Source organism: Lineus longissimus, chromosome 2 (genome assembly GCF_910592395.1).
Source record: "Lineus longissimus chromosome 2, tnLinLong1.2, whole genome shotgun sequence".
Taxonomy (NCBI): Eukaryota; Metazoa; Nemertea; class Pilidiophora; order Heteronemertea; family Lineidae; genus Lineus; species Lineus longissimus.
Window position 1 is genome coordinate 16012633 of NC_088309.1, and position 12711 is coordinate 16025343.

Sequence of the window (12711 nt, forward strand, 5' to 3'; positions counted from 1 at the left end):
CGTGAAAGCGAACGGTAACGTCTTTTTTCTCTCTCATATTGGTGTTAACGCTCTGACGCAAAGCGCTCTGTGATTGACTTCTGTCTTTAGCTGTATAGGTAAAAACATCTAGAAACTGCTCTTAAAGTACTAGCTTAGTCGCACATAATTCTCCCTGCACCGTGTAATTTCCTGATTTACTATTGCCTTGATGTATGTTCGAATAGTCTTCAAGCTTTGTTTTGCTTAGCGAATAAAAAAACGAAAAACCCACCCTCGTGTCGGTCGTCGTCCTTGTCTCATAATATACATTATAGGTCGTAACACCCCGAAAGTAGAGTTTCTTGACAGTAAATCAAAAACTCCCATGTGAACAAGTGGGAGTAAGGAAGATAAACTTCGTTCCTCGAAGGAAGACACGAGGAGAGAAAAACATTTGTAGAAGCAGCAAGTAGCAGATTTCTCGAAGTAGAGCGAGCATCGGTTCATGTTCGGCGATGCCAAACGTAGCTTATAATAGACGACCGGGCTTCAGCGTTGCACTCCAATCCGGGAAGCGCAAAAGATCTCGGACTCGTCATCCTGGAGAAATAAAAGCAAAACAACACCTCGATTTTCTATCTTTGCTCGGCAGAACTGGAAGTAGATCGACGAGGGCAAAGCTTCTCGACTTGGCGAACAAAGGACAGATTGACGCGATTTTAGAGTGTATTGAGAACGTTCACAGGTGTAACGTTCCGATACCGGCGAACAAAATACAAAAGCTTCGAAGACACAGCCCACTGGTAAGACAACTAAAAGCCCCGCGAATCAGTCTTCAGACCAGAAAAAAACTACTCGCACAATCGGGAGGATTTTTGGGATCGCTCATACCGCTAGCTGTTGGAGCGATAGGTAACCTCGTAGGAGGGTTAATCGGCAGGAAATAAACATTTTCAAATGTCATCGACTGCAAATTTCAGCGAAAGCATCATCATTCCTCTGAGCACATACCGCAATAACTGTCTTGCAAGAACACACACCGAAAACGAAGAAAGGAAGAAGAGTCCCGTACGAGAGAGCAAAGATGAAAACGCCAGCGAAATGCCTATGCCCGATGATGTGAAGCTACAAATACTGGAGAGAAAACGCTGGGAGCAAAAACAAACTGGAAAAATCAAGGATATCGCGCAAAAAAGAACTGGACACGCGCAACGTCTCGAAGATTTGCTGAGTAAATTTGCAATCATTGGGATTCGACATCCTTTTGTTAATAGAATTTTACGCGATTACATACAACATTTTCCTAATGAAATCGATTGGAAGAACAACACCTATGAAATACTAATTGAAGGAAATCTCGTACCCAATTCGAACATTTTGCGAAGTCTCCATTTCCTTCTAGCTCCCGAGGACCTCAAATATTATGCTCCTCCGGGAGCCTTCAGCCTGGCCGCAAAACTATTGGACATTGGTGTGCCGCGTGGATGGTTAAACATAGTCGATGCCGCGGAAGCAGCAGAATTATCAAGAGCACAATTACCAATATCGACGCAAGGCAAAACCGAGAAATCTGAGAAGAAGAAACCGCCAGAGACTAGTCCCCGGGTCACGATCCGAACGCCAAAAGCTACGTCTACACCCTTATTCGAGCTGGAAGAGGAAGACGAGAGCCAGCTGCGACCCGATTCGACGCCAAACGTTAGCGTTAAAAAAACCGATAGCCCCTGGCTCCCTGGCGCCGAAACGGCTCATCGAATATTCGAGGAAAACAGCGACAGGCGGAAAAGGAAACAACAACAGAACAGCGTATTCCTAACGCCCGATTCCACCGGGTCCAGAGACTGGTGGAACTCCAGTAAGCCCGAGTCGGTGGACATATCTCTCCAAAGAAGAGGTTCTCCTCCGCCTATAAGAAAAAGAGCGCAACGGAACGACCCGAGATCTGAACGAATTCCACGAAGATCGAAGCGCAAAAAAAACCAGGCGTGGATTCCTTTCAATACGAAGCAATGGACTCAATAAGACTACCTTATCCCGAGAAGACTTGTCATGTGGTAAAACAACAGTCAAGTACCAATCGTACATGTATTAGCCTGGAAGGGACATAAACAAACGCACGCACGCACACACAATTCATCATGAGGGTTGCATGCGAAAAGCGTGTCGTCTACACACCCCCCCCCCCCCCCCCCCCCCGTGAGGAAGATTACATCGCACACTACTGCGGGTGTCCGGTCGCGAATGACGAGGAGGATAACGAAGATCAGACGGGAGGTTTCCCGGTTTTCCGCGGCACACCGTATCAACAAGGATATGGAATTGGAGACACTCTAAGCAAAATGTTCAGGGGGATCGTTCCTATATTGAAACGTACCGTCTTACACCTAGCAAAACGAACAGCAGCGAAAGCGGGAAATGTTCTCTTGAAACAAGGAGCAGCAATCCTTTCAGATGCCATCGGAGGAAAAAATATAAAATCTGCCTTCAAAGAACGGGCCTTAGAGGGAGTAAAAGAGGTAGGAAAAGACGTTGTGGATACGATAATAACACACCGGACAGACACAGGTCGAGGGACCAAACGTACGCTGGAAAGCCCGAAACGTCGAAGAAGAACTAAACAAAACAAAGGACGATCCGAGGGATTCTTCGGTCGATAATTGTCGCTCATTGAACCCATCTCCGCTGAGCCTGCTATAGCAACATGTCTCTTATTGATGCGGACTCGTGCGCTTGTACGAAGGCAGAGTTAGAACTGTTCGAAACCAAACCAACACAAACTGCAATTTTGAGCGGTCGTCTCGTCGAAGTACAGCCGACAACCTCAATTGACAACACAGATGTCATTGAGTTCAACATGCAGACCGATGAAAAACATTACATTGACTTACGAGAAACAACGCTTTACATCAAAGCGAAGATCGTAAAACAAGACGGCAGCACCCTGAGAGAAAAGCAAGCCGATGGAAACACTCTTGAACAAAATGCGCAATGCTATCCGATAAACTACCTAATCGCTTCCATGTTCAAACAGGTCGAAGTGTCTCTTGCCGGGAAACAAATCGGAACCACCAGCAGCATGTACGCTTATCGATCATACCTGGAAGCATTACTCAGTCATGGAGAAGACGCTAAAACTCATCAATTGCGAGCGGGCGGATACTTTAAGGACCTGGCAAATATGGAGACAACCGGAGCTACGATCAGCGACAGCTCAGCAACCAACAAAGGAGCCATAGCTCACTTCAAGATGGCAAACTTCAGTCGAAGTTTTGAACTCCAAGGCCGCATCCATAGTGAGATGTTCGAGCAAGGAAAACTTCTCCTCAGCAAAGTACCCCTTACAGTCAAATTAACCATGGGAAACCCTAAATTCAACCTGATGTCTGCGTCAACAACTACAGATTACAAGATAAAGTTGGAGAAAGCGATCCTCTACGCCAGTCACAAAGAAATCGCATCCTATGTCCGAGTAGCCCACGAAGAAAAGGTTCTAACGGCAAATGCAAAATACCCCGTGGCAAGAATCGAAACGCGTTACTTTCAGAAAGCTGCAGGAACTACCGACCTGTCCGAGGCCAATCTGTGCAAGGGAGAGACTCCGAGGAGAATTATTCTGGGCCTGGTCGCCAGCAATGCCATGAACGGTGCTATCGACGGAAACCCGTTTAATTTCAAGCATTACAACGCGACTAGCGTAAAACTAACCTTTGCGGGAGCCGAGATTCCTTACGGGGAACTAAAAATGAATTTTGGCGATAAAAATGTGCTAAACGGGTACATGACGCTCTTCCGAGGGAGCAAGCTCTGGCCTGCCAATAAGAGCAACGACATAACGCTAGAAGACTATGTGGATGGATATGCCCTGTACGTCTTCAACTTAGCCCCAGACGATGCCGGATCGAGTGCATTTCAACTCGCCAAAAATGGAGACGTAAGCGTGGAAATCAAGCTATCCGAAGCTACAACCGAAGCGATAAACATCGTAGTTGTGTATGAATACGACTCTTTTGTGGAAATCGACAAAGATCGAAACGTGCATTACGGACATACCGGCTCGGAAAAATAATGAACAAGGGAGAAATAAATACTTTAATGAAAAGACACCCAGAGACTCGAACCACTTTTGTGAGAGCGGTGTCCAGAGATACGCTTCCTAAAACAGCTCGAAAACGACGCCCTTGCGCCTACATAAGCAACACAGCAAAAGCTCATGAAGCCGGTGAACATTGGATATGCTTGCTCTTCAACCGGAAGCCGCCACACGAATACTTTGATAGCAATGGCGAAGCCCCGACAAAGACAAGTTTCCGTCAAATGCTAAACAACGAAGGATCATTTAAACGTAACTGCATTCCACTTCAAAGCCCGTTGAGCACGGTTTGCGGACAATATTGCATGTATTATGTCCTCATGCGAAGCAGGGGCCTATCGATGGAAGAGATTCTAGGACAATTTTCGCCATACGATCTACTCAAAAATGATCAAAAAGTCAATCGTGCTGTAGAAAAACACTTCGGAATAAAACGAGACATATACGACACAACATTTCTCACGTCACGTATATTCCCTCGACTCGTTAACGGACTACTACGAAAGAGATCATCGAGAAGCCAGTAATTAAGGCAAAAGAACTGTATCTATTAGAGAAAGACTCGCATGAACATTCATGAAAGACATTGGTGCTAGACAGATTCGTTCATTTATTATTTTTGTATGTGCCTATTATATGCACAGCATATTTGAAGAATTGTATTGCATGAAAACGAATATTGCAAAAGAAACAACATTAGAATTGCGGATATACGAATAAAATGTAACCCCGATTAAAAGTGTTCTTCTCTTCATCTTATTATTAATACGTATCATTGATTACTTTCGCTAATAGTTTCTTTCAGAGACTTATTTTGGTCTGAATCAAAGCGATTGTTTCTGCTGTGTTATTCCGAAACTTAAAGGAAAAACGGACAGGGAGAGTAGCCTGCTGCCCGTAGGAATGAACACGATTCCAGAAGAAGAAAAAAATTGATATCTTTCAGGCCAACATTTTTAAAATGCAAATGCAACAGAAAATAGGAAGTCCAAATGCGTTGCCACTTTTGCAGCATTTGCGTTTTAAATGTGTTGGCCTTATCGCAGGGATCCCAACATTCCATGTCATAAGCCAGGATAGACGATGTAGTTCCGTTTGCTGATGATTTCTTGATGATTTAAACAAACACATTTTAAATGCAAACGCTATTTTTCGTTGCGTTTCCATTTTCCGTTTGCGTTTGCATTGCGTTTGCATTTAAAATGTGTTTGTTATATACTACTGTGACCAAATCAGTTTGTAATAGATTTCACAAAAGGTCTACAATAGGGAAATGAACAACAAGTCCGTATCAACCTGTCGCGTTCAGATGCGACAAGCGCCTAGTTTTGGCAGAGCGAGTCACATTTTCTTCATTTCTCACGCGTAGCTACAGTGCTGAACGCGATCACAATAGGCCTGTCTCATAACAGAACGTTAGGGGCGGACGGGAACCAAAATCAACGTCCATGGACGCGTAGTAGGATTAATCTAATAGGCCTTCACATGTCACGTGGAGTACGTTTGCGTTCCAAGTTCTGAATGGAGGCCGGCCATGTAACAATGATCTTTGCACTGGATAATTGCATTCAATGGCAATAGACCGCCCATATGGGAAGGTTCATGTAATTTTCCTTTATTATGCGTCTAGCCTTATCCCTGTGGTGACATGATTAGACACGCATTGAAAATGGTCAATAAAATATCATTCCTTTGTCCGAAATTGAATTGATTATTGATAACATTTAATTGCCATGGTTTGTGTTGGCCAGCAGTCGCTTGGCCTCACGCTACTTTCACCATGGAGAGAATTAGGATGTTTTTGTTCGCTGCTCCGCCGCCCATACCACCGCCACCAGTTTTGCTTACACCAGCATTTCATAATTTAGAATTGCGTCCGCCTCCGTTGCCTCCAAGACTTGATGAAGTTCTCACCAATCAACCAAATGGTCCATACGGTGGTAACGACGTCTTTACCAGGATTAGAAACCACCAGATGGACTTTTGGTATCTATCAGGTGAGACAGTGGCCTCTTTCCAACACCTCGTAGAGGATATTACGCCCCTTCTGGAAAACAGGCCAGGACGGTACCGAGATCATTTGCTGTCGGTGGAGAACCGTTTACTACTTTTTTCTATTGGATCAAGAAATATCCGGACATTGTTGAGATGAGTGCAATGTTTGATATCAGCAAGCAATCTGTTTGCAGGGAACTTTATTTTATGTCAGATGTTATGTGGACTTATTTTCAAGACGGTATAACATGGCCGACCGATGAAGAGTGGTAACAACTGCGGGGCAACTGGGATACTATTCCAGATGCTGTTGGGGCGATAGATGGAACGGTACACGCAATCGAGATCCCAGAGACTGAGGATCCCCACCTGTTCTACAGTGGCCATGTCCACAAATATTGTATCAGCACTCAGGTCATCATCGACAATCGTTGAATGATACGGCATCTTCACGTAAGTATATTCAGCTTACTGAAAAATCGTATCTTAGCAGTCCAAATCACCCATCATTTGAGCAATCGTAATGTGGACAGCTTACATCCGATATTCTGCACAAAGTTTGCCCTCCCAAAGCTTACCCATATATATTCATGTCTTTATTTCAGTCAGGCTTCCTTGGACACTCCACGGATGCCCGTCAGTACCGGTTGATGCTGCCAGTTGGTCCCGGCAGACAATTGTCACTGCCAATCAACTGCTTCCTCCTGGCAGATAAAATATATCCTGGTGAACAACCCCTGCTGACGGCTTGGAAGGTGAACCAGATTGGACCGGATCAACACGGGCGAAAATTTTTCTACATTGAACATGCTCATTTCAGGGTACACGTCGAGCATGTGATGAGAACTCTAAAACAGTACAGAATTCTGCAGGGGCGATGGCGTCATCCCAGAGATAAGCTAACGAAGGTTGCCGACATTTGTGGGTGTCTTGCTAACCGGCGTATCCAATTGTTACATGAAATCAGATGAACAAATCTGTCATAGAGACTCTGATTAAGTAGCAAAGGCTGGAGTTGAAAATAAAATAGTTTATTGATAAAAATATAGAAAGAACGTGTAATTTGCTGTTTGAAACACCAATAAGCTTGAATTTGAAAATAAAATATTTTTTTAGAACTAAACAAGTTACTGAATTCTGACCGGACATGTACAAAATGCCCTAAAACTGTAATGTCCCAAATTGGACAAACTAAAGTGGAAGCTGCTGCACATTCTTCAAGACTGCTCGTTAAAATCATTTAAAAAGAATAGCCCATTTCCTGTATTACGTATTTAAAATTAAAAAGCTCTGTGGTTGCGGGAAACCGAATTTATCTTGGCAGTACATCAGTCCGTCGCCCCCGGCGGTCGCCATCTTATTCTGAAAGAAAATTTGAAAGCTTGCAAGTCAGAGAATGCTATAAACCGTGAAAATTTCGCGATGGGTTATTTTTACTAATCAAGGATTATAATCTAAACTTTCAAAACTCCTGTTGCGAATATGTTCCTAAAAGAACGTTGTTCATAAAATAACGTTATAATATATTTGCAACAGGATAGTTTTGCGAGGAAAGGGTAAATTTTCAAGAATGCGATGAAGCTTTCTTGTTCACTTCTGATCCGTATATAGTACATGTTCTTGACAGCTTTAATTTCCTCTCACATTCTGAAATGAAGTCGGCATTGGGCAAAGTAGGAAGAGGGCAAAATGATGAAAAGGTGAAATGTGAAGACACTAAAGAGTACTCACCGAAGTCCTCACCCCTCAGCATTGCAGTCTGCATGCGAACAAGTTCGTGGGCCGCCCGCAAGTAATCTCGCCGATACTCCTCTTGATTTTGTCTGGCCAATTGCCAAAGACTTTGCCTTCTCGGCTGGTTTTGTTGCTGAGGTTGTTGCTGTGGATTGGGGTCATTCGGTCCTTCCTCAGGTGCCGGAGCAGGCTCAGCATCAACGGGCGCCTGGTTTGGCACAGCAACAGGCGCCGGGTCTGGGACAGCATCAATTGGCGCGGGGTCTGGGATAGCATCAACGGGCTCTTCATCAGGGGCTTGGAAGAAGATGTCGATTGGATTTGGCTGCTGTACATATCTTCTCCTAATGGGGCGTTGATCGGCCGCTGCCAGTGGTTCCTCTGGATGCACTTCAGGCCTGGCTGGTGGCTCCACTTGGCCTGCTTCTTGCAAATTTGGCATCGGTGGTTCGAACTGCTGTGGCAGTTGGGCGCCTGCTCGTTGTTGCGGTTGTCGCCATCTTGCAGCAGGACCCTCGGCATACCGCATCTCTATTTGTCGTTCCTGGACGCCACTGAAAATTTGAAAATGCAAGATGTAGGCCTACTGATAATCGTGTAATTATCTCTTACAATCTACTCTCATACATGTACATGTAGGTCGACTGTACACAGGGTGTCACAGAAAAGCTTTTTATGGTGCGTTGTAAATAAAGGATACAATCATGTTGATGTGATTTGATGGTATCGAGGTAAAATAAGCGCAAACTAATGCACATTTCAATTTCTAGCAGATTTCACCGTTAAGTTGTGCTCCCCTTGAATAATCGGTATAATGGAAGTGGCCCCTTTGTTACTGTGCTACTGTTGTGTGGGGTGCGGGTTTGTGGAGGGGGGTATACGATACATGTACATGTACTTACTCAGCAATTTCTCTTGCAATAACTTCTCTTATCCTTCGTCGGAGTTGTTTTGCGGTTCGCCTAGCGTATAATGCCCTTGTGCGTTCCGGCAAACGGTTGACATTTTGTCGGATGTGGCCTAGAATGCGAACATAATTATGTCTATGTCGCTGGTACCCTTCCCGGAGATGGGCCATCTCCTCCACGCCAACAATCACTCTATCACACATGACTGTTCGTTCACTTCGACAACGCTGTACTAAAAACCGCGCTAAAACTAGACCCATATCATAGTCATACCTTGTAAATGTTACTCAGCCACAGTCCAACAATGGACCGGTTTCTTTTGCATAGTAACTGCTTAGATAATAAAAAGACACTCAGTTTGGTTAATACGAACCAGGCTTTTATCAATAACTGACCGCTTGTCTATAACAAGGCCTATTCGGTAACATCGGTAACATCGATTTCCCTTCATTGACAGTTAACCAACGCACGTTGTCAAAAAGCTATTGTATGTATAGGTGGGCGTTCCTAATGTACTTTGGTGACCACCAATCAGAAGAAGGACCTTACATATGTATTCATCACAGCAGCGCAGCCCTGGTGGTAATGCTCGTGTAACCAATAGCATCAAAGTTAACAAGCCTGGTACGTTGAATTAGGTACTTCTTAGGTTCCCGTCCGTCCCTAACGTTCTGTCATGAGACAGACCTAATAGGTCTGTCTCATTATAGAACGTTAGGGACAGACCATGAGTCATGAGACAGACCTAATAGGTCTGTCTCATTATAGAACGTTAGGGACAGACGGGAACCTAAGAAGTACCTAATTCAACGTACCAGGCTTGTTAACTTTGATGCTATTGGTTACACGAGCATTACCACCAGGGCTGCGCTGCTGTGATGAATACATATGTAAGGTCCTTCTTCTGATTGGTGGTCACCAAAGCACATTAGGAACGCCCACCTATACATACAATAGCTTTTTGACAACGTGCGTTGGTTAACTGTCAATGAAGGGAAATCGATGTTACCGATGTTACCGAATAGGCCTTGTTATAGACAAGCGGTCAATTATTGATAAAAGCCTGGTTGGCTCGTATTAACCAAATTGAGTGTCTTTTTTTATCTAAGTAGTTACTATGCAAAAGAAAGCGGTTCATTGTTGGACTGTGGCTGAGTAACAGTAACAAGTTATGACTATGATGGGTGGGGATCCTCAGTCTTTGGGATCTCGATTGCGTGTACCGTTCCATCTATCGCCCCAACAGCATCTGGAATAGTATCCCAGTTGCCCCGCAGTTGTTCCCACTCTTCATCGGTCGGCCATGTTATACCGTCTTGAAAATAAGTCCACAAAACATCTGTCATAAAATAAAGTTCCCTGCAAACAGATTGCTTGCTGATATCAAACATTGCACTCATCGCAACAATGTCCGGATATTTCTTGATCCAATAGAAAAAAAGTAGTAAACGGTTCTCCACCGACAGCAAATGATCTCGGTACCGTCCTGGCCTGTTTTCCAGAAGGGGCGTAATGTCCTCTACGAGGTGCTGGAAAGAGGCCACTGTCTCACCTGATAGATACCAAAAGTCCATCTGGTGGTTTCTAATCCTGGTAAAGACGTCGTTACCACCGTATGGACCATTTGGTTGATTGGTGAGAACTTCATCAAGTCTTGGAGGCAACGGAGGCGGACGCAATTCTAAATTATGAAATGCTGGTGTAAGCAAAACTGGTGGCGGTGGTATGGGCGGCGGAGCAGCGAACAAAAACATCCTAATTCTCTCCATGGTGAAAGTAGCGTGAGGCCAAGCGACTGCTGGCCAACACAAACCATGGCAATTAAATGTTATCAATAATCAATTCAATTTCGGACAAAGGAATGATATTTTATTGACCATTTTCAATGCGTGTCCAATCATGTCACCACAGGGATAAAGCTAGATGCATGATAAAGGAAAATTACATGAACCTTCCCATATGGGCGGTCTATTGCCATTGAATGCAATTATCCAGTGCAAAGATCATTGTTACATGGCCGGCCTCCATTCAGAACTTGGAACGCAAACGTGCTCCACGTGACATGTGAAGGCCTATTAGATTAATCCTACTACGCGTCCATGGACGTTGATTTTGGTTCCCGTCCGTCCCTAACGTTCTGTTATGAGACAGACCTATTAAAACAGAACTGCACGAACGTATATACATGCATAAAGTTAATACGGCGAATGAAATGTTTTTCTCACGCGAAAACCCTCGAGGGAACGAAATCGCGATCTAATTTGGGCGTATTCACGCCATCCGACAAATATAATCACAAAATACGAATTGACACAATACGAAACAAAAAACGAATGACTTCACCAAAATGACGAAGATCTTATCTTTCCATCTGCCTAAACGTTGATTTCCGATGTTTGTTAGAAATTCAGAATTTTCTCGATGGAAAATGACACACACGCGAAACACTCTATCGTATTCCTCTCAGAACTGTGTGTGTGTGACGTCATCGCTCGCACAAGCTGTCCTAATTAAAAGTGGCCTAATTTATTTCCCGCGCCTCTCTTCACCCTTTCGGTTCGGGTTTTTCAATACTTGCGGCTTCGTCAGAACACACTGCACAGCAATGTATGCACTGACCGGATGCATACAAATGGCACATGTTTGGTGTGAAACATGTGTTTTACTGCATACTCCTTTTCTGAATTGTCAGTCTGTTTTTCAGATGAATTTGCCCAATTCTACAGAAAAAAAGATGAAATGATGAAAATACCATACCTTTCAGTTTCACTTCATGCACTTGAAATGGCAGCCATGAAATGAGTTCCAGAATTCCAGAATTTGTCTGAAAGGTACTTCTTGGGTACTTCTCAAACCTCGTCACCTCAATAGTTCACATTTCTTCCACACATGAAATGAGGGAGCCTGGTGCCAGGTAACAACCATGAGGTAGACACTTTAATGGACAGGGGGGTCTGATCTTGACTTGTTGGGTATTGGGTATACCCAACAGGCAAACTTTTATCGGCATGCTCAGTCAACCTTGCTGGCTATATTGACAGACAGACAGACGGACATTCATTCTACCATTTACTTATATAAATAGCTCAGCTTGTCAGCTGAGCTAAAAATTACATAGAGATGCCACTGTCATCAGATGGTGACCTGCAAATGCATATTCTATTATGTTATTACGATATGGCCGTAGAGGAAATGCACTGGCAGGTGTTTGTCAAATGTCTTGTGGGAAACCTCTATTACAGTTCTATATTGAAGAAATGTAACAAATTACACAAGTCAAATCAATGACAAATTCACAATGAAATGAAATAATATGAAACGGCCAGGGCCATTGTGCTCACCGTATATATAGGGTCAAGATGCATACCGTGGTATGCTACTGCTTTTCAAATTTGTATCTTTGTATGACATGATAATATGATGGAGGGAGATATTGACTCGATTGTAGACTATAAAGATTATGGTTGGCTACTAGAAATTAACTTGAAGAGTCAATTTATGAGATTGCCGCACTGAGCTGGGAAAGGGAGAGGATGTGACTTGATGATATTGTTGAAAGGCCAAATGTGACCCATCACATCGAAAATGGTGCATCAATAATGTTACGGAAGTACTTGACTTCCTGACCAAAAAAGTTATCTAAAGCCCTGTGTCATGTAAGCCTAACTGACATGACTGAGGCATTGGAACATTAGGTTCGACATGTTTGATTTTAACGACTTCTTTAGTTATTCTAATTCTGTACAACTCTGCCCATGGTGTGTAAGCCTAACTGAGGCTGTCTAACGATGTTTTGTTGGACATGTATGATTTTACAGACTTCTGACTCGGTACAACTCTGCCAGTGGGCGAGGTCAAGCCTTGGACTTTGAAAGTGTTGGGGAATGCTTGTATTTGGTAAAACACCCCTTCTTACCAATGTTACTCTGTGTAATGCTGGTCTGAAAGGGTATTTACCAGACACAGGTGTTCATCGCTCAACAGGTACTATAACACTTTCCCCAACACTTTCAAAACCCAAGA

General features: G+C 43.8%; 1 protein-coding gene across 1 annotated transcript; it reads left to right on the top strand.

Moving 5' to 3' along the window:
• Positions 1–2662: 2662 nt before the first annotated feature.
• LOC135482917 (uncharacterized protein F54H12.2-like) lies at positions 2663–4027 on the top strand. The gene has a single exon (XM_064763399.1). The coding sequence runs from the start codon at positions 2663–2665 to the stop codon at positions 4025–4027; it is 1365 nt and encodes a 454-aa protein (XP_064619469.1).
• The last annotated feature ends 8684 nt before the right edge of the window (positions 4028–12711 follow it).

What these genes read in the sequence shown, in the direction of transcription:
- LOC135482917 (XM_064763399.1), top strand. Translation starts at nt 2,663, where the DNA reads ATGTCTCTTATTGATGCGGACTCGTGCGCTTGTACGAAGGCAGAGTTA.